The 23735-nt window shown below is 43.4% G+C and overlaps 1 protein-coding gene across 4 annotated transcripts in view; it reads right to left on the bottom strand.

The window, feature by feature from the left end:
* The window catches only part of CNTLN (centlein), a 369700-nt gene that overhangs the window by 209309 nt on the left and 136656 nt on the right, over positions 1 to 23735 (bottom strand). For all 4 annotated transcript variants that reach the window (XM_030817536.1, XM_030817587.1, XM_030817638.1 and 1 more), the window contains exon 7: positions 2655 to 2817. In XM_030817536.1, the coding sequence (XP_030673396.1) occupies positions 2655 to 2817 (163 nt within the window). The remainder of the gene's footprint in view (positions 1 to 2654; positions 2818 to 23735) is intronic.

Here is a 23735-nt window from a genome sequence, read left to right as displayed (position 1 = left end):
ATCATTCTTTTCTTACTTCTACCATTTAATGTCTGCTATCAACTAATTTTAAACTGTTTAAGAGTTGTAGAATAAAGGAAGTAAAATGGTATCTATGCAGATAACTGGGCAGGAAAGCTTTCAGGCACTGGAAGAAAGTATACCTTGAAAGGTTAAATACCTGTTATGTTCAAGGAATAAAAACATGGTTTGTGTTGCTGGAGTGAATAAGAAGAGAAGGCAAAGATGAGATCAGAGAGGTAATGTAGAGTCAGAACATGTAGGGTCCCATAGGTTGTATTAAGAACTTAGGTTTTTTATTTTTAATGGTCTGGGAAACCACTGGAGGGACTTGAAGAGAGCAGTGATCTGATTTGACTCACAAAGTTTTGGCAATAATATTCTGGCACCTATGTCAAAAGGCTTAAGATCAGAACAAAGAAACTGGCAAGTTACTGCAATAATCCAGGTAATACATGATAGTGGCCTGGACAGAATGGTGACAGCAAGGGTGGTGGGAAGTAGTCGAATTCTGCACCTGTACTGAAAACATAAAAAGCAATAGCTTTGTTTTGAACACGTTCAGTATGAGATGCCCATTAGGCATCCAAGTGAAGAGATATTAAGTAGGCAATTAGATATACTCTTTCCTAGAGTACACCGAAGAGATCCAAGGTAGATAAACAAATTTACAAATTTGGGAATCATCAGCCTACAGACACAGATAGAGTATCCAAATCAAAAAAATCTGAAATGCTCCAAAATCCAAAACATTTTTGAGCACCAGTATGATGCTCAAAGGAAATGCTCATTGGAGCATTTCAGATTTCAATTTTTCAGATTTGGGATGCTCAGCCAGTAAATGTAATGCAAATATTCCAAAATCCCAAAAGCTCAAAATGTGAAACACTTCAGGTTTCAGGTTCCAAGCATTTCAGATAAGGGATATTCAACCTGCAGTATAATTTTGAAAGTCAAGGTGATTAGATAAAATCACCTAGGGTGTGAGTATAAACAGAAAAAAAAGGGAGAGATCCTAAGAGTGAGGCCTGGGACATTTTAACACTTTATAGAACATGGAGACTGGGTAGGACCAGAAAGAAATTAAAAAGGGACAGCTAGAAACTGAAGGAAGAAAACCATCCAATTATAGTACCATGGAAGCCAAGAGGGGAAAAAAAAATGTTTCAAGCAACAGAAAAAAAATGTTTCAAGCAACAGAAAGTCATCAATGGGGGAAAAAGAGAAAACAATTAATCAGTATTAATAACAATTATCAAGTATTAATAAAGTACAGTACCATTTTAGCAACGGAACCTGGTTTAGAAACAAAAAACAGAGTGGGCAATGCCACCCCATAAAACAAAAAGGCAGCACTGCTCTAGCTGAAGTGGAAGACTGTATCTTCCTGCTTGCTATCATCTAGGTCCTTGGGAAAACACAAAGGGAACACAGAATACACACTGAAAACCACTGTTACAAAGCATCATTAAAAAATATGTGTTTAAGTTTTAAGGTAATTTACTTCACGTTAATTATAGATATTGGATTTTCACAGTGATTTTTTAGAAAAGTAAGATCAAAAGTAAAAATCCAGTAATTCTAGAGGGATATTATGAACTGTATTATTTAACCTCTCTAAGCCTCACTTGCCTCAACTACTATCATTAAATGAGAATAACACTATATAAACTACGTTATTTATTTAAATAATTTAGCACACTACACAAAACATATGAAGAACTCAGTAAAGTTTGTTTTTTTTTTGTTTGTTTTTTTTTTGAGACATTGTCTCGCCCTGTCACCAGGCTGGAGCGCAATGGCGCGATCTTGGCTCACTGCAACCTCCGCCTCCCAGGTTCAAGTGATTCTCCTGCCTCAGCCTGCCAAGTAGCTGGCCCTACAGGCATGAACCACCATGCCCAGCTAACTTTTCGTATTTTCAGTAGAAACAGGGTTTCATCATGTTGGCCAGAATGGTCTCGATCTCTTGACCTTGTGATTCGCCTGCCTCGGCCTCCCAAAGTGCTGGGATTACAGGCATGAGCCACCACACCCGGTATTTTTTTTTCAATTAGTAGATTAAATTATTGCTGGTGAGTCAGTTAGCACACCTAAATACTTGGGTAAACCTTCTTGAAAGGCTCCTAAAACAACTGTAAAATAAAAGACTACTGAACAGAAATACACAAAATAAACAGAGAAAAATCCTGGAAAATATTGATCCTAAAGACCTCCTCAGCAATCCCCTTAGTATTTGTGAAGATCTGCCCAACAATAATGTACAAATTTTACCATGAAAGTCTGCCATACTTGACAAAATAATTTCTTGTAATAGCAGGCCGAGGAATTCCATTCCCCAAATCCTCTCCAGTTTTGAGACTATACTCCTAGTATGTTTCACAGAAGCTGTCTGAATGCCAATTTATCAAAATAATACCCTATAGCATAAATTTGTATCTATATTTTAAGTGATTCAGCTCTAATTACCATAAAGAAAATTCAAAAAATTTTAAATGTTACCAAATTGAACCATCCTTCACTTCTAAATTTTGAGTAAACATATGTAAAAGGAAGTAATAATGAAATGCTGAAATATGAAAAAATCTGAATTCTATATATGTTCATAAGTTCATACATAAAATTTACATCTTTATTACAGAATAAAAGCATACTTTTTGATATGATATACTTTCAGCTGTGTGAACATCTTCCTGATTTCTCAGTACTTTTTGTGTGTCCATATTGAGAACCTGAAGCTGCTGGATCAGCTCTGCTTGCTGGGCTGTGTGTGTACTGTTCTGTTTGTAACGATTCTGCAGCTCCTGCAGTTCCTTCCTGTGCAAAGCAAGCAATAAATAGAGAAAAGTATGGACAAAGATCATCCCAGTTAAATAATTGTGTTCATCTAATATTACAGATTGGCATCCTATTTTTCATCTATTATTTGTACTGCAGGCAAACTTATTAATAAAAGAAATAATGACATATTTAATACAGAAACTATTGATACGACGACTATGACTTTCAAAGCCAGATACATATTAATTTTCTCTTGTAGCTTTATAGTAATAAAAACTATGGATATACATAGTACAACCTTTTATTTAAATTAAGTAAACACTTCAGTTTCAATAATTAACAAGTGGTAAGGTCAACTATAGTTATTAGACAGTTTTGAACAAAGAGTACGTCAACCTTTCATTTTATATTACTATACAGAACTTTAAATATATTAAAAAGAGTCCCAAAGGGCAAACTTGTTTTCAAACCAAAGTTCCTTAAAGCACAACTGCCAGTTCTAGTTTGTAACCCCAGGGTCCTGGGCTGGATTCTTTTGACTCCTCTAACTCAGCTTGAAGGAACTGATGAGGTAAAAAAAGTCAGAAAGTCACAAGAAAAATCCAGTCCTTCGAACCTACCCAGGATGAAACTGATAAGCAGGAGGACAAATGAACTGGTGGTGGTAACAATGGCACTAAAAGTCTAGGAGAACTACACCTTTGAGATAGAGGTTTCCAGATTGCTGTGGTTGTGAATCCAGTGGGATACAGATTATACAAACTGGGAATTCTTTTGCATATTTAATTTGAACAGAGAAATATTTATAAAGCACTATTACATCAAAATATACTATAAAAAGTAGTCTCTTAGTATCTATGGGAGAATGGTTTCAAGACCCACTTTGAACATGAAAATTTACAGATGCTCAAGTCCCTTATATAAAATGATGTAGTTTTGCATATAATCTATGCACATCCAAATACTTTGTCATCTCTAGGCTACTTATAATACCTAACACAAAGTACACGCTATGCAAATAACGTTATACTGTATTGTTTAGGGAATAATGACAAGAAAAAAGTCTGTACACGTTCAGTACAAATGCAACCACTCATTTTTCTTCACCTGATATTTTCAATCCGTGATTGGTTGAATCTATGGATATGGAATCCATGGATATGAAAGGCTGATTGTACTTATATAATATTTTGAAGATTATATTTCTTAATGGAACTTTTTTTTACCTATAACTTTCAACTAGTCATTCATTCGCGTAAGTCTTAAAAGAAAGAAGGAATAAAAGAGATACGGAGACAGCTGTTGAACATGGATGAAAATTAGTATGGGAGCAAGGAGTTCTGCTCCTTAGAGATTTAGAACATTAATGTTCTCAAACCACAACTACAACCCCTGCATCCACACAGATACATGGATATACACCATTTTCCTGTAACAATTCAAAAAACTGAAACATGCAGAAAATAGCAGTCAAAAACGGGCAAGGCGAGAGAAGAGAACCAACAATGGCACCATGCCTTCAGGAAATGTAATACAAGAGGAGGGGAAAAAAGACCCACAGTAATCATGCATGATGATTACTGTCATTTTTCACTAATAACATTAGCAAAAATTATCAAAGGAAATACTCAACAGGGCAGGAGAAAATTCCATCATAGTTATGTTAGCCAGGAGGCCGAAAAAAATGTCACATTTAGAAAGGAGACATGATGAAGATAAAACATATCATCTTTCAATACAGTGTTAAAACACAGCAAATTTATTTATATTCGCATGTTAGAAGACATCTGGTATTTCTTAATAAGGCCCGAATCCGTGGCTGGTCTGCATTTAAGGACAATGTACAACAAAATATATGTATCTTTAGTCATAAGAAACACACTAGGCAAGGTGCGAAGGCTCACACCTGTAATCCCAGCACTTTGGAGGCCGAGACAGGTGGATCGCCTGAAGTAGGTGGATCGCCTGAGGTCAGGAGTTCGAGACCAGCCTGACCAATAGTGAAACCCCATCTCCACTAAAATTACAAAAATTAGCTGGGCGTGGTAGCACGCACCTGTAGTTCCAGCTACTCAGGAGGCTGAGGCAGAGGAATCACTTGAACCTGAGCCGAGATCGCACCACCCCACTCCAATCTGGGTGAGAGTCAGACTCCGTCTAAAACAAACACACACAAACACACACACACACACACACACACACACACACACACTCTCTCTCTCTCTCTCTCTCACTGAAGAGTAGGGAGATGCTCATACTATTATGACGGTTTGCAAATTAAAAATCAACCTGGTAAAAAGCACATTTTTCTCTGCTACCTCATGCTATTTTCTGGGCATGCTCTCAATAAGTGGAATTGAAGCATAATCTTATACTATATAGATATGTTTATTTCTATCTCCCCACACAACCCTCGGAAAAGTACAAGTGATGGTATGTACACCAATGTTGCAAATACAAAAAGCAAGCAAAGTTCACAAAACACACACATCTGAACCAGCAGAAAGCACTGAATTTGTCTAGACCTTTCCTCATTTGAAAATAAGTAAACAAAAACAGGGCGCGCCAAGATGGCCGACTAGAAACAGCTGTGGTCGGAGGCCCTCCACCAAGAAGAAGGAAAACAATGAGTGAATCCTGCACTGGCAACTGAGGTATCCAAGTTCTCTCATCGGGACTGACTAGGCAGCTGGCACAAGCCAGAGAGAGCAAGGAAAAGCAGGGTGGTGTGACGGCCCACCTGGGAGCCACACAGGGTAACAGGAGCTCCTACCACCAGCCAAGGGAAATGGTGAGTGATTGACCTACTGAGAGGTGACAGTGTGCTGGCAGCCCTGGCAGCCCTCCCTCACTCTCTGTTAGGTGACACAAGGCGCCAAAAGATGGCGCTGGTTCCAGGTTCTTCTTCACCCAGCACTACGTCAGCCCGCCAAATGAGACCCAATAAAAGAAGCCACCTCCTACTCCTCCCTTCAGGCCCGCCCCCCATCCAATCATCAGTGCCCACATAGCCCTGGGGGCTATAAATTACTCCACCCAACAGCTCTCTCTGTCTGTCTCCTGCGCAACCTGACCTCAACCTCTCCAATAAAGATCTCTTGGCCGTACTCGGTGTGGTTTGAGTTTGCCGGTATCCCTTTCATTTGGTGCCATGACTCGGATCGGGACTCCCCACTTTTAGTGCAATCCCAATCTCTTCTTAGACTCAACCCAAATCCCCAACCGGCCTTCACCCATTCTCCTGTTTGCCAAGCTGTTCGCCCAACACCGGCCTCATCTCGGTAAGTCTTCCCCTCCGGGGTCCACCTCTCTAGGCAGGCAAGAGACCCCACAAAGCATCTCGCCTCAAGCCCCTAAGGCCACGGTAGACCCCAAATAGCAAAACTGGCCCACATATCCCCTAGACAACCAAAGCAAATGGCCCACTTATGGGTCTCTCAATCCTAACATTTCTCCAGGATCTCTACAATTATTGCGAGCGAACAGGAAAATGGGTAGAGATCCCATATATCCATGGATTCTTTCTCCTACAGGATAGACCTAACCTTTGTCTCCCTTACAAACCGCAGCAACTCCTTGCTGCACTTAAACCAACCTCTCCCTCTGTCCCTGACTTCGACCCAGCCAACGAACCCCCCCCATACCACCACCCTCCACCGTGCCCTCCGGCCGCCACCCAACCAGAAGTCGCCCAGCCTCCTGCTGCCCCCCCCACACCCTCAACTGCCTATCCCATCAGCCCCGGCCTTCAGCACCCCCACCACTCACTCAAAGTCACACCCCCCCCTTGCCCCCCTTAGAGAGGTGGCAGGAGCAGAAGGTATTGTCCGAGTCCACGTCCCCTTTTCTATGGCTGACTTATCGCAAATAGAAAAATGCCTAGGCTCCTACACTTCCAATTCTGCTTTATATATCAAAGAATTCCAATACCTCATCCAAGCTTATAGCCTTACCTTCCATGACATCTGTATGATTCTCTCTAACACCCTCCTCCCCGAGGAGCATAGGCGAGTCTAGGAGCAAGCTCGAACTTATGCAAATGAGGTTCCTCAAACAACCCCAGCCGTACCGCTAGGAGCGCAGGCAGTACCTGAGCATGAGCCCAGTTGGGATTATAACACCCAAAATGGAGTATCAGCCCGAGACCATTTCGCTACTTGCATCATAGCCAGTCTACGGAGGGCAGTTAACTTTGAAAAACTTCATGAAGTCATACAGGATAAAAATGAAAACCCGTCTGCTTTTCTAGACCGCCTTACACAGGCACTCCAACAGTACACCAACATAGATCCTGAAACCCTAGACGGTAGGCAGAGTTTTCCTGATATCAAAGGTAAACTAAAAAAACTGGACAAAGGCTCCCTCACCCCTCAAACCGAGATCTTATCGACAGCATTTAAGGTGTATCACAATCGAGATGAGAAGGCAAAGAGGCAAAAGTACCAGTTACTGGCACAAGCCCTTCAAGCCTCCCCTCGATCACACGGCCATAAGTTGTTGTCTGCCCATCCATCCCAACGTCAGCCCCCAGGGCCCTGTTTCAAACGCGGAAAGGAAGGGCACTGGGTCCGAGAGTGCCCAAATCCCAGGTCCCCCAACCAGCCATGTCCTAAATGCCATCAATCTGGCCATTGGGGCGTAGACTGCCCCGGCTCCCGAAGGGGGGCCGGGCCGGCCATCATCCCAACTCCCGATCTTCTAGGATTGGCCATTCAAGACTGACGGGGCCTTGGGACTTCCTTCCCGACACAAATTATCACCACACAGGAGCCCAGGGTCTCTTTAACAGTGGATGGACGTACCATCACCTTTCTCCTAGACACCGGAGCTACTTTCTCAGTTTTAAGGGAATTTTGGGGTGCCACTTCCCTCTTTGGATCTCCCATAGTCGGGGTCGGAGGCCAAACCATACGTCCAAGAGCCACTCCTCCCCTCTCCTGCACTTTCTCCGGCCACATCTTTTCCCATCAATTCCTAGTCATGCCACAATGCCCACTCCCTTTGTTAAGAAGAGACATTCTCTCTAAATTTAAAACCTCCATCACCTTCAACCCAATCACCCTCCCGCAATCCACCTCACTCATTGCCTTGGTGGCGAGTTCCATAGATCAAACTCCTGCTCCTACTCTGCCTTCACTCCCAGCCAGGGTCAACCCTATAGTGTTGGACACCACCACCCCCTCATTAGCACTCTGTCCTCCCATACAAATATTCCTTAAAAACCCATACCACTTCCCCAGCCAACCCCAATATCCTCTCCCTGTCTCCAGCCTGAAAGGATTACAACCAATTATTTTAGACCTCTTAAGAAAAGGGTTCCTCAGGCCAACCCATTCTCCATTTAACACCCCTATTCTAGCAGTAAAAAAACCCAATGGTATGTTCTGCCTATCCAAGACCTCAGCTCTTATCCTCTATTCCTCCTAGTGCCACACATTTCTCAGTCATAGATCTTAAAGATGCCTTTTTCACCATTCCCCTCTCCCCTCAGTCACAAGACCTGTTTGCCTTCACTTGGACTGACCCAGACACTAAACAGTCACAACAGCTCACATGGACAGTGCTTCCCCAACGGTTCAGAGATAGCCCCCATATCTTTGGTCAAACTCTTGCCTCAGACCTACAAAAATTACACTTTCCCCAGTCCACCCTCCTACAATACATTAATGACCTCCTCCTATGCAGTCCCTCTCTAACCGTCTCACAAACTGACACCACCTCTCTTCTCAACTTCGTTGCTGACCGAGGCTACCGAGTATCCCCCCAAAAGGTCCAGCTCTCCCTCACTCAAGTCACCTATCTAGGAGTCCTCCTTGCCCATGACTCAAAGGCCATCACCCTAGACCAAAAGTGCTTCATTAGAAGTCTTCCCATCCCAAAAACCAAACAGGAGATACTCTCCTTCTTAGGACTAGCAGGTTACTTCAGAACTTGGATCCCCAACTACTCTTTATTAGCAAAGCCCCTATATCTCTCCCGAGGTACCCCATCCGAGCCTGTAGAGGCCACAGTCAAGCAGCCCTTCCTGTCACTCCAACAGGCACTACTCAAAGCCCCAGCCCTACGTCTTCCAGACTTACAACAACCTTTCATTCTATATGTACATGAGCACAATGGCTTGGCTCTTGGAGTCCTAGGTCAGATGCATGGACCCACCTTTGCGGCAGTTGCATACCTATCCAAACAATTCTGAGAGCAAACTTGGCCCGCAGGGAACTGAGTTTTCTCCTTTCCCTCCTCACTCGTCCGGCCTGGGTTTCCTCCCTTCTCTCGCTCAAAAAATCCTGGTACCAGGTAACCCATGGCCCTCGGCCTTAGAGAGGCCCATCAGTTCTTTCGTTTTGGTGATGACTGGCTCGAAGGTTCTGACTCGCAACACGGCCATCGGCTAATAGGGGATGCCCTGTTCAGCCAGCTGCCGTATACATATACCCCTTCCTCTCTCACCATGGGAGGCTCTGCATCCCTGCCGGCCGAGTAGACCCCACCGTGCGAGGGTGGGCCCCCTGCCTTCGGGCCCTGGCTGCAGCCTACCTACTACTTCAAGAGTCAAAGAAATTAACGTTTAGGGCAGCTGTTGTCATTACCTCCCCCCATCAACTCAAGGAACTCCTGACCTACAAAAGTCTACACACCCTTCCCCCTTGCCGCGTACTGTCTCTCCTAGTTTCCTTCCTGCACGATTCCGCTGTAACTTTCCAAAAATGTGCACCCCTCAATCCTGCCACCCTCCTGCCTGTCTCTCCTTAAACACGAACCCACAAACCCCTCTAAAGCCAGGCACGCCCATACCCCACAACCCTCTCAAAGCTCGCATTTCTAAAACGCCCTCCCTTCCTACTATTCCTAAGGTGTAAGCTGCCGCCCTCATGCCTGCTCCGAGCCCGCTCTTCTGGCTCTCCGCCTCTTACATCTTCTTCTACGGACCCTCCTCCGCCAACAGGCCCCCTTCACAACCCTACTACCTGTTCACCCTCAAAGAAACCTACAACGCTAACCGGAAGTCACACACCAATGTCATCAGTTACACCTGATGCTCCATCGACGCATCCTCAGTAGACCTTCCCCTCCCTAAACTCACCATGATAGATAGCGGTTAGGACCCTTATTTCCACATGTTCCACTTTGCCATTTGCTTTCCACACCAACAATCCCGCAGTGCCTGTAAAACTGAATGGCGCCAAAACTATAGGTGTCCCTGGACCAACTGTGTTATGAATTGGATCACCAAAAATACCGACAGACAGACCCCATTCATATATTATGTGACCAAAAACAATGCCTCATCTCGAGCAATTCACATCACCGACCCAGCCAACGCAATCTGGGGCCAGGCAGCCATAGGGGGAATATACCCAAGCAACGCCTGGTCTTATCCAGCACAAACTATAACCATCACCTGTACCCTAAAAACTGACTCCCAACAGGTTCTAGCCGAAATTAACACACATATTTCTCAAGGAGAGACTGAACTACAATCCCAGCTACATCCACAGGCCGACACAACCTCCTTACAGGCTTCCTGGCTTCTGTTCCTCAATCAGGGATTACTACTATTAAACACCTCTCAGGTCCCCACTTCCGATTGTTTCTTATGCGCAAACATCGACAAACCCCCTCTTGCTGCGGTTCCGCTATCTAGCTCCATAAACACAAGCAACTCCTCCCCCCCGACCACCGGCTTTGTAATCTCCCATGTCCCCCTCCTTGCCAACCTCAGCGTCCCTATCCCTACCTGTTACAACACCAGCTACCGCCCCACAATGTAACATGCAAACAAACTGTCACCCCTCCTCAACTTTCCAGCTCCAGACAGCCTCTTTTTTTGGTGTAACAGCTCCTTATACAAATCCATTAATTCCTCTATCCCTGGCCCCTGCATACCCACCACACTAGTCCCTCAACTCACATTGCTCTCCTTCTCTGAAGGCCTTCAAGCCTATCAGTTTGATCACCCTAAGCCCAACTCTCCTGAGGACCGTCGGAAAAAGAGAGCAATCTTCCTACCTATCATGCTTGGAATCTCTCTAACAACCTCTCTCATAGGTACAGGACTAAGAGTCACCTCTTTAGGATACGGTGTATCCCAGTTTTCAGATTTCCAAACCCAGATGCAGACGGCCATTGAGGAAACGGCTCAGTCTCTAGCCACCCTCCAACAACAAATCATATCTCTAGATGGTGTCACCCTTCAAAACCGCCGCGCCATGGACCTACTCACAGCCGAAAAAGGCAGTACTTGCATCTTCTTACAGGAGAACTGTTGTTATTACATTAATGAGTCCCAAGTAATCGAAACTAGCATTAAAAACCTACATCAGATAAAAGGTAAACTAATGAATGCTAGCACTACTCCCTCCCTTTGGGAAACCCTCAAAACCCCCCCCTTAGCTTGGCTCCTTCCCTTTTTAGGCCCCCTAATGGGTATCCTCGCTTTCTGTGCACTACTCCCCTGCCTCATTAAGTTTATGAGAAACCAAATCTCTTCCATATCTAACCAAACATTTAACCAGCTTCTCCTCAGAAACTACCAACTTTTAGCCACCAGCAAGGACGGGACAGATTCCACAGACGGGCTCACAACCTGCTAACCCAAGCCAGTCATGACAACCGCCAACCAATTCCACAAATTTCTCAATGATCTCTGCGCTGAAAGCTGGCTCATAGCCAATCCATCGCTACCCTTCAAATAGATCACAATGTTAGAGGAACCTTCATGGACTTCACACCCCAAGAGGTGTTTACATACGCCGCCACACTACTCGGGCATATTCTACTGATAGATGCCCCTAACAGTCCTCCCTTTACTCCCCCTCAACGCCCCCACTCAGCAGGAAGTAGCCAGATGAGATACGACGCCCCTCCACCCATCTCTAAGAGAAACAAAAGGGAGGAATGTTAGGTGACGCAAGGCGCCAAAAGATGGCGCTGGTTCCGGGTTCTTCTTCACCCAGCACTACGTCAGCCTGCCAAATGAGACCCAATAAAAGAAGGCACCTCCTACTCCTCCCTTCAGGCCCGCCCCCCATCCAATCATCAGTGCCCACATAGCCCTGGGGACTATAAATTACTCCACCCAACAGCTCTCTCTCTCTCCTGCGTGACCTGACCTCAACCTCTCCAATAAAGATCTCTTGGCCGTACTCAGTGTGGTTTGAGTTTGCCGGCATCCCTTTCACTCTCAGCGCCTCCTCGGCCTCAGCGCCCACTCTGGCTGCGCGTGAGGAGCCCTTCAGCCCGCCGCTGCACTGTGGGAGCCCCTTTCTGGGCTGGCCGAGGCCGGAGCCAGCTCCCTCAGCTTGCAGGGAGGTGTGGAGGGAGAGGCATGGGCGGGAACTGAGGCTACGTGCAGCGATTGCGGGCCAGCTAGAGTTCCGGGTGGGAGTGGGCTTGGTGGCCCCACACTCGGAGCCGCCGGCCAGCCCCTCCGCCTGGGCAGTGAGGGGCTTAGCACCCAGGCCAGCAGCCGCGGAGAGTGCGCCAGGTCCCCCAGCAGTGCTGGCCCACCGGCACTGCTCTGGATTTCTTGCCAGGCCTTAGCTGCCTCCCCATGGGGCAGGGCTCGGGACCTGCAGCCCATGAGCCTGAGCCTCCCCCGCCCTCCCCCCACTAATCCCACCGTGGGCTCCTGTGCAGCCCGAGCCTCCCCCAAGAGCGCAGCCCTCTGCTCCACAGCACCTGGTCCCATCGACCGCCCAAGGGCTGAGGAGTGCTGGCCCACAGTGCGGGACTGGCAGGCAGCTCCACCTGCGGCCCCGGTGGGAGATCCACTGGGTGAAGCCAGCTGGGCTCCTGAGTCTAGTGGGTACTTGGAGAACCTTTATGTCTAGCTAAGGGATTGTAAATACACCAATCAGCACTCTGTATCTAGCTCAAGGTTTGTGAACACACCAATCAGCACCCTGTGTCTAGCTCAGGGTTTGTGGATGCACCAATCAGCACTCGTATTTAGCTAATCTAGTGGGGACTTGGAGAACTTTTGTGTCTAGCTCAGGGATTGTAAACGCACCAATCAGCACCCTGTAAAACAATCAGCTCTCTGTAAAACAGACCAATCGGCTCTCTGTAAAATGGACAAATCAGCAGGATGTGGGTGGGGCCAGATAAGAGAATAAAAGCAGGCTGCCGGAGCCAGCAGTGGCAACCCCCTTGGGTCTCCTTCCACACTGTGGAAGCTTTGTTCTTTTGCTCTGTAATAAGTCTTGCTGCTGCTCACTCTGAGTCCACACTGCCTTTATGAGCTGTAACACTCACTGCGAAGGTCTGCAGCTTCACTCCTGAAGCCAGCGAGACCACGAATCCACCAAAAGGAAGAAACTCCGAACACATCTGAACATCAGAAGGAACAAATTCTGGACACGCCGCCTTTAAGAATTGTAACACTCACCACAAAGGTCCGTGGCTTCATTCTTGAAGTCAGTGAGACCAAGAACCCACCAATTCTGGACACACTACCCTGCCTGAGAAACCATGTTTTTTCCATGGATCCATGCTACCCACAGATCAGGAGAGCCCCCCATGAGCCCATGCCACCAGGGCCTTGGGTCCCAAATGCAGAGCTGTCCAGATTCTCGGCAGCCTCTTGGTGGCCTCTCAGCAGCCAATGGGTTAGCGACTACCTATGGCTACCGACTTCCTCGTGGAAGGGGTGGCCATCATCACCGCCCTGCCTGCTGCCTAAGATGCCTGAGTTCCCGGGGAATAGGGGCAAGGGGTGGCAGCCATCACTGCAGCTCCAGTCTGCCAATTTTCCCCTGCTAGTGCCAGGAAGACTAGATGGTTTGGACCCAGATGGAATTCCCCACAGCACTCACAATGGCTATGGCTATGGCAGATCATGGCCCGACTGCCTCTTTAGGTGGAACCCTAACCCATCATTCCTCACTGGGTGGGGCCTTCCTGCAGGAATTTCAGCAACTGCAGCCAGGGGTTTAGGGACAGAACTCTGATGTCCCTGGGACTGAGCCTCTAGTGGGAGAGGCAGCCACAGTATTCACAGAATAGTAGACTTAGACTTTCCCCTGCCAGCTCTGAGGAATCCAGGCAGTCCAGATGATGGGGATTCCCCACAGCACACAGTACCCGCTCCGCCAAGGGGCAGCCAGAATGCATCATTAAGCAGGTCCCAGATCCCCTGCCTCCAGACTGGGTGAGACCCCCAACAGGGGTCGCCAGACACCTTATACAGGAGCATTCCTGTTGGCATCAGGTTGGTGCCCTTCTGGGACGAAGATCCCAGCCAGAGGAAGTAGCAGGCAGCCATCTTTGCTATTCTGCATCTTCCACTGGTTATACCTGCAGGTGCAGAAGGGACCCAAGTGAATAGGGTCTGGAGTGACCCCCAGCAAACCACAGCAGCCTTACGGAAGAGGGGCCTGAATGTTAAAAGAAAAACAAACAGAAAGCAACAACAATAACAGCATCAACAAAAAGGTCCTCGCAAACTGAAAGATCAAAACTAGATAAACTCACAAAGATGAGAAAGAATCAAGGAAAAAACAATGAAAACTCGAAAAGCCAAAGTGCCTCTTCTCCATATGATCATAATACCTCTCCAGGAAGAGCACAGAACTGGGCGGAGGTGGAGATGGATGAACTGACACAAGTAGGCCTCAGAAGGAGGGTAACAACGAACTTAGCTGAGCTAAAGGAGCATGTTCTAACCCAATACAAAGAAGCTAAGAACCATGATAAAACATTACAGGAGCTGTTAACCAGAATAGTTTGAAAGGAACATAACCTAATGGAGTTGAAAAACACAACCTGAGAACATCACAATGCAACCACAAGTATCAACAGCCAAACTGACCAAGCAGAGGAAAGAATTTCAGAGCTTAAAGACTATCTTGCTGAAATAAGACAGGCAGACAAGATGAGAGAAAAAAGAATGAGAAGAAACAAACAAAACCTCCATGAACTTTGGGATTATGTAAAAAGACCAAACCTATGACTGACCGGGATACCTGAAAGAGATAGGGAGAATAGAACCAAGGTGGAAAACATACTTCAGGATATCATCTAGGAAAACCTCCCTAACCTAATAAGACAGGCCAACATTCAAATTCATGAAATCCAAAGAACCCCAGTAAGATACTCCATGAGAAGATCAGCCCTAAGACACATAATCATCAAATTCACCAAGGTCAAAATGAAGGGAAAAGGCCGGGCGGGGTGGCTCACGCTTGTAATCCCAGCACTTTGGGAGGCCGAGGCAGGCGGATCACGAGGTCAGGAGATCAAGACCACGGTGAAACCCCGTCTCTACTAAAAATACAAAAAAATTAGCCAGGCGTGGTGGCGGGCACCTGTAGTCCCAGCTACTCGGAGAGGCTGAGGCAGGAGAATGGCGTGAACCCGGGAGGCGGAGCTTGCAGTGAGCCGAGATTGCGCCACTGCACTCCAGCCTGGGTGACAGAGCGAGACTCCGTCTCAAAAAAAAAAAAAAAAAAAAAAAAAAAAAAAAAATGAAGGGAAAAAAATGTTAACAGCAGCCAGAGAGAAAGGGGAGGTCACCTACAAAGGGAAACCCATTAGACTAACAGCAAACTTCTCAGCAGAAACCCTACAAGCAAGAAGAGATTGGGGGCCCATATTCAATATTCTTAAAGAAAAGGATTTCCAACCCAGAATTTCATATCCAATCAAACTAAGCTTCATAAGCTAAGGGAAAATAAAATCCTTTTCAGAGAAGCAAATGCTGAGGGAATTAGTCACCACCAGGCCTACCTTGCAAGAGCTCCTGAAGGAAGCACTAAATATAGAAAGGAAAAACCACTACTAGCCACTGCAAAAACACACTGAAGTACAAAGACCAATGACACTATAAAGCAACTACATCACCAAGTCTGATAAATAACCAGCTACCATCATAACAGGATCAAATTCACAGACAACAATATTAACCTTAAATGTAAACGGGCTAAATGCCCCAATTAAAAGACACAGAATGGCAAGCTGGATAAAGAGTCAAGACTCATCAATGTGCTGGATTTAAGAGACCCACCTAACGTGCAAAGACACACATAGGCTCAAAATAAAGGAATGGAGGAAAATATACGAAGCAAATGGAAAGCAGAAAAAAGCAGGGGCTGCAATCCTAGTTTCTGACAAAATAGACTTTAAACCAACAGGGATCAAAAAAGACAAAGAGGGGCATCACATAATGGTAAAGGGTTCAATTCAGTGAGAACTGCTAACTATCCTAAATATATATACACCTAATACATGAGCACACAGATTCATAAAACAAGTTCTTAGAGACCTACAAAGACACTTACACTCCCACACAATAATAGTGGGAGACTTTTAACACCCCACTGTCAATATCAGACAGATCACCAAGACAAAATTAACAAGGATATTCAGGACGGGAACTCAGCTCTGGATCAAGTGGACCTGATAAATATCTACAGAACTCTCCACCCAAAAACAACGGAATATATGTTCTTCTTGGTGACACATGGCACTTACTCTAAAATCGATCACGTACTTGGGAGTAAAACACTCCTCAGCAAATACAAAAGAACTGAAATCAGAACAGTCTCTCAGAAAACAGCACAATCAAATTATAACTCAAGATAAAGAAACCCACTCAAACCACACAACTACATGGAAATTGAACAACCTGTTCCTGAATGACCCCTGGGTAAATAATGAAATTGAGGCAGAAATCAATTGTTCTTTGAAACCAATGAGAACAAAGAGACAACACACAGAGTCTCTGGGATCCAGCTAAAGCAGTGTTAAGAGGGAAATTTATAGCACTAACTGCCCACATCAAAAAGCTAGAAAAATCTCAAGTTGACACCCTAACATCAAAACTAAAAGAAATAGAGAACCAAGAACAAATAAACCACAACACTAGCAGAAGAAAAGAAACAACCAAGATCAGAGCAGAACTGAAGGAGATACAGACATGAAAAACCCTTCCAAAAAAAATCAATGAACCCAGAAGCCGGTTTGTTGAAAAAAATAATAAAATGGATAGATTGCAAGCTAGACTAATAAGAAAAAAGAATCAAATAGATACACCAAAAAACTGATAAAGGGGATATCACCACTGACCCCACAGAAATACAAACAACCTTCAGATAATACTATAAATACCGCTATGCAAATAAACTAGAAAATCCAGAAGAAACAGATAAATTCCTAGACACATACACCCTCCCAAAACCGAACCAGGGAGAAGTTGAATCCCTGAATAGACCAATAACAAGTTTTGAAGGGGCAGTAACGAATACCCTACCAGCCAAAAAAGAGCCCATGACCGATGGATTTACAGCTGAATTCTATCAGAGGTGCAAAGAGGAGCTAGTACCATTCCTTCTGAAACTATTCCAAACAATTGAAAAGGAGGGTCTGCTCCCTAATTCATTTTATGAGGTCAGTATCATCCTGATACCAAACCCTGAGAGATACAACAACAAAAATGAAAACTTCAGGCCAATATCCCTGAACATGGATGCAAAATCCTCAAAAATTAGCGTGGTGTACTGGAAGCGCCTGTAATCCCAGCTACTCAGGAGGCTGAGGCAGGAGAAGTGCTTGAACCTGGGAGGTGGAGGTTGCAGTGAGCCAAGGTCACGCCATTGCACTCCAGCCTGGGCAACAAGAGCGAAACTCTGTCTCAAACAAACAAACAAACAAACAAAATCCTCAATAAAATACTGACAAACTGAATACAGCAGCACATTCAAAAAGCTTACCCACCACGATCAAGTCAGTTTCATCCCCAGGATGCAAGGCTGGTTCAACATACACAAATCAATAAATCTAATTCATCACATAAACAGAACTAAAGACAAAAAACACATGATTATCTCAATAGACACAGAAAAGGCCTTCGATAAAATTCAACATCCCTTTATGTTAAAAACGCTCAATAAACTAGGTATTGATGGAACATACCTCAAAATAATAAGAGCCATTTATGACAAACCCACAGCCAATATCATACTGAATGGGCAAAAGCTGGAAGCATTTCCCTTGAAAACTAGCACAAGACAAGGATGCTCTCTCTCACCACTTCTATTCAACATAGTATTGGAAGGTCTGGCCAGGGCAGTCAGGCAAGGCAAAGAAACAAAGGGTATGCAGATGTGAAGAGAGGAAGTCAAACTGTCTCTGTTTGCAGATGACATGATTCTATATCTAGAAAACCCCATCGTCACAGCCCAAAAGCTTTCTAAGCTGATATGCAACTTCAGCAAAGTCTCAGGATACAAAATCAACTGCAAAAATCACAAGCATTCCCATACACAAACAATAGACAAGCAGAGAGCCCAATCATGAACGAACTCCCATTCACAAATGCTACGAAAAGAATAAAATGCGTAGGAACACAGCTAACAAGAGAAGTGAAGGAGTGAAGGACCTCTTCAAGGAGAACTACAAACCAATGCTCAAGGAAATAAGAGAGAGCAAAAACAAATGAAAAATCATTCCATGCTCATGGATAGAAAGAATCAATATCATGAAAATGGCCATACTGCCCAAAGTAATTTATAGATTCAATGCTATTCCAATTAAACTACCATTAACATTCTTCACAGACTTAGAAAAAACTACGTTAAAATTCATATGGAACCAAAAAAGAGCCCGTATAGCCAAGACAATCCTAAGCAAAAAAAACAAAGCCAGTGGCACCACACTACCCAACTTCAAATGATACTACAGGGCAACAGTAATCAAAACAACATGGTACTGGTACAAAAACAGACATATGAACCAATAGAACAGAACAGAGATCTCAGAAATAAGACCGCACATCTACAACCATCTGATCTTTGGCAAACCTGACATGGGGAAAGGATTCTCTATTTAATAAAGGCTGCTGGGAAAACTGGCTAGCCATAAGCAGAAAACTGAAACTGGACCCCTTCCTTATGTCTTATACAAAAATTAATTCAAGATAGGTTAAAGACTCATTAAATGTAAAACCCAAAAGTATAAAAATCTTAGAAGGAAATCTAGGCAAACCATTCAGGATACAGGCCCGGGCAAAGATTTCATGACAAAAACATCAAAAGCAATTGCAACAAAAGCAAAAATGGACAAATGCTATCTAATTAAACTAAAGAGCTTCTGCACAACAAAAGAAAGTAGCATCAAGTGAACAGGCAACCTACAGAATGGGAGGAAATTTTTGCAATCTATCCATCTGACAAAGGCCTAATATCCAGAATCTGCAAGGAACTTAAACAAATTTACAAGAAAAAAACAACCCCATCAAAAAGTGGGCAAAGGATATTAACAGACACTTCTCAAAAGAAGACATTTATGATGCCAACAAACATATCAAAAAAAGCTCAACATCACTGATCATTAGAGAAATGCAAATCAAAACCACAATAAGATACCATCTCACACCAGTCAGAATGGATATTATTAAGAAATCAGCCAGGCACGGTGTCTCACTCCTGTAATCCCAGCACTTTGGGAGGCTGAGGTGGGTAGATCACAAGGTCAAGAGATCGAGACCATCCTGGCCAACATGGTGAAACCCTATCTCTACTAAAAATACAAAAACTAGCTGGGTATGGTGGCACACACCTGTAGTCCCAGCTACTCAGGAGGCTGAGGCAGAAGAATTGCCTGAACTGGGGAGGCATAAGTTGCAGTGAGCCGAGATCACTCCACTGCACTCCAGCCTGGCAACAGAGCGAGACTCGGTCTCAAAAAAAAAAAAAGTCAAGGAACAACAGATTCTGGCAAGGCTGTGGAGAAATAGGAACGCTTTTACACTGTTGGTGGAAATGTATATTAGTGCAACCATTGTGGAAGACAGTGTGGCGATTCCTCAAAGACCTAGAACCAGAAACACCATTTGACCCAGCAATCCCATTACTGGGTATATATACCCAAAATAATATAAATCATTCTATTATAAAGATACATACACGTGTTATGTTCATTGCAGCACTATTCACAATAGCAAAGACATTGAATCAACCGAAATGCCCATCAAAGATAGACTGGATAAAGAAAATGTGGTACATATACAACATGGAATATGATGCAGCCATAAAGAGGAACAAGATCATGTCCTTTGCAGGGACATGGATGGAGCTGGAAGCCATTATCGTCAGCAAACTAACGCAGGAACACAAAACCAAACACTGCATGTAGTGGGAGCTGAACAATGAGAAGACATGGATACAGGTAGGGGAACAGTACACACTGGGGCCTGTCAGTGGGGAGGGTGGTGTGCGGGGGGAGGTAGAACATCAGGATAAATAGCTAATATATGTGGGGCTTAATACCTAGGTGATAGATTGATAGGTGCTGCAAACCACCATGGCACATATTTACCTATGTAACAAACCTGCACATCCTGCAAGTGTATCCTGGAACTTGAAACAAAATTAAATTTTTTTGAAAAAGAAAAACAGGACATCTAAAAGGAATGGGGGTAATAAAATTAAGAAAAATGAAATGTAATTGTGAATACTCAGAGGAAGAGTATACCTCTCAGTAGGAGTAACATAAGAACTTAGAAGAAAAGTGAAGAAAAAGTACAAAAAATAAGCCATTATGCCGCTGTGAAATACCAATAGAAAGCCAAGATGTAAGGACATCTCTGTGAAGGCAGGAACTGTTTTTGTTGACTGCTATAAACAGAGCACCTAGGGCAGTTCCTGTCTCTTATTAAATATTTATTGTTGTATGGGACACATCTTATGCATCTTTTGAGATTCAACCTCAGCTAGCTACTAGAATTTTAAGTCCATTTCTCTGCCTCAGCCTACTAATTGCTACATCAGCCTGCCAAATATATACAGTTCAAATGACTCCATCAAGTGAGGATAACCAGCTGCATGCCTAGAGTCTTTTTCTCCGTTTACCATTTCCAGACTGGGATAAACAATGCTACTATACAGGGGGATGGTATGAACAACAAACTGGAAGACAAAACACAAAAGGAAACGAGAGAGATAATTTATCTTCTTCCATCTGACGGCTTGCTCTAGGGCACGGTTTCTCAGTTCTTGGGTGGCTAAGTCAGTGACTTGATGTCTTCATGGTTTATCATGAAGCAATGGCCAGAACAACAATGCATTACCTCGAATTACTTTTTATCCTTCCCTGCCTCAGATTCTTGTTCTTTTGCCCACTCTATACTGGAAGTAAATCTCCCAAGTAATCAGTATGTAATCCCTGACTCAGGCTCTCTTTACTAGGCTATGTGAAAACAGTTGTTGAATGAATGAAATGAAAAAGATAATAAAAAAGGATAGATACAAAGAAAAAAAATGCCACCATAGCTTTAAATCCATATTGAGAGTAGTTATAAGCAAAATCAAAGTTATGGAACATAAAATTGTTAGTTTCAAACTTGAGAAGTTCCGCTAGATACAGATCAAAGGGAATTAAGGAAAATCTAGGTTAGCCGAAAGAGAAGATACTGAGAACCAGCAATACTTCTTCCCACCTCATGAAGGATGTTAAGTTCTGTAGAATATATTGTACTGCTGAAATATAAATCTAATAATCTTTCAGTTACTAGTGATTGTTTTAGTCCATTTTTGTTACTTATAACCGAATCCCTAAAACTGGGTAATTTATAAAGAAAAAGGAACTTATTTCTTACAGTTATTCTTACAGAAGTCCAAGGTTGAAGGGTTCCATCTGCTGAGGGCCTTCTTCCTCGTGGGGACTCTATGCAGAGTCCTGAGGCAGTGCCAGATATCACACGGCGAAGAGGCTGAGCATACTAGCTCAGGTCTCTCTTCCTCTTATAAGGCCAACAGTCGCATTCCCATAATAACCCATTAATACCTGAGTGGATTAATTCATTCATGAGAATTGGATCAATTCATTCATGAGGGCAGAGCCCTCATGACCCAACGGCCTCTTAAAGGCCCAATGTCCCACTTCTGCCACACTGAGGACTAAATTTCAACATGAACTTTGGATGGGACAAATATTCAAACCATAGCAGTGATGCTGTCTCAGGAGTTGAGTAGGCCATGTGATTAAATTAGGAATATCCCTTTAAAGACCAGGTTTGATAGGAAACACTAACAGAGGGTTTCGAGCAGCTGCTCTACATAATTCTGCAGAAAACAAAACGAAACGAAAAAAAAACCTGACACCTTCCAAAAACAAAGATCTATGGCTTGTTCACATTACATTTGCTTTTCTCTATTCTAAGAACCAAACTGGAGCATCAGACTGTAGTGGAAATAGGCTATTCTCCTGGGAAAAGGTGAAAAGCAAAGGCAAATCAAACAATGTCTCCTTTAAAACATTTGCAAAGACTCTCATTTCACTGGCCAAAATAAGTCACATGGCTAAACTGGATGCCAACAGGGGCAGAAAAGCATATGGTAGCAATACGGAAGGCCCTGGTAAAAATGGGCCCATGAGATGAATCAAAACAAACAGGATGGAATGAACAAATCAAGAGTAAAAAGTTTAGTGATGAACTGTATAGAATTATGCCTAAACATCTGTGTTCACTGTGGTTATACAAGAGAAGATAAATGCTGTAATTCTTAAGATACAAATTGGGGGGAGTCAAAATGGTTGAATTTATGTGCTTATTTCCAGAGTATACAGAGCAGAGTACCAAAATCAACTAGAGATGAAATGTAGTTAAAAAAAAAAAAATAACATGAATCGCCAAGGTTTTTCATATCAGTTTGTTCTTAGTTTTAGAAAGACAGTGTTCCTTATAGAGAAAAAATAATTATCTAAGATGTAATAATCTCCTCAATTTCACATCAGACAGCCTTATTGTTTCATTATATGAGAAAAAACTCTAAAATTATTAGTTACCAAAAGAACATGTGCAATAGAGTCCCTTTTATTTAAAAACGTCTGTCTACCCAATCTTCAATTTATAAGTAGGGACTGAGAAAAATCTAGAACAATGCTCACAAAATTTTATGGCTGTTATTTCTCTAGGGATGCATTTTTAGTCTAACGTTTTTTTCTCTTACCTTCTTTGTAGTTTTCTGTACTGCATGTATTTATTTTTATATAATTCACGTTTATCATTTATACCAAAATAACTATAGCACAATTCACAGTAAAAACAAAACAACTTATTTTTATCCACCAAAAAAGCTGTACAGTAAAACTATATGCAATAAAAGAAAAATCATTTGAAAACTACATGGGAAGGAAAAATTACATTTAAACTAGTAACAAGAAACATGAAAGAGCTAGGAATAAATTTAATGAGAAATGTTCAAAATCTGTATGAGGAAAGACACAGAGGTAGACTGAAACAAATGGAATGACACACCACACTCTGGGACAAGAAGACTGAACATCATAAAGATGTCAATTCTTCTTAGATTATTGTAAATTTTATGTGCTAATAACATACCAAAGAAAAAATAAGCAAGTTTACTCTAAAGTTCATATGCAAAAACTAACAGGGAATAATGGCCAGAAATGTTATGAAAAAGAGTAGTAACTGAGAATGGGCCAATCTTCATCATCTCTACTCTGCTTAGCCTAAGAGCCCAACCTCTCTACAGACTAGTTATACTGCTCCTTGTTCTCTGGCTGTGACTGAATTTCATCAGTTGGAGGCACTAGCTGGTGATTCCAGGGTAAAGGAGAAAGAGGTCCGGATATTTATTTACCCAGCTCACTCTCTGCTGAGCCACAGTTTGATAGTGCCTGTGTTCCTCTGTCTAAGGTTATTGGTCTTATTGGGCAGCTTCTGTCACAGGATACTAATTCTTGTCCCTTCTGGCTAAGGGTGGTAATGGTTTCCTGTTGTTGATAATCCATGGTCAGTATTTTCTGAATCTAATATCTATTCAGAGAGAACTGGTATCTTTATCATAGTGAGTCTTCCAAACCATGAACTTTGTTATTTCCCTGAATATATTACACCTTCCATTTTTCTCAACATTTGTAGAATTCTCTGAATAGAGGTAATACACATTTTTCATTATATTTGCTCTTCATACCTCCAGTAATATTGTAAATTC

This window comes from Nomascus leucogenys, chromosome 1a (genome assembly GCF_006542625.1).
Source record: "Nomascus leucogenys isolate Asia chromosome 1a, Asia_NLE_v1, whole genome shotgun sequence".
Taxonomy (NCBI): Eukaryota; Metazoa; Chordata; class Mammalia; order Primates; family Hylobatidae; genus Nomascus; species Nomascus leucogenys.
Note: the sequence above shows the minus strand (reverse complement) of the source record. Positions and strands in the feature narration are given on the sequence as shown.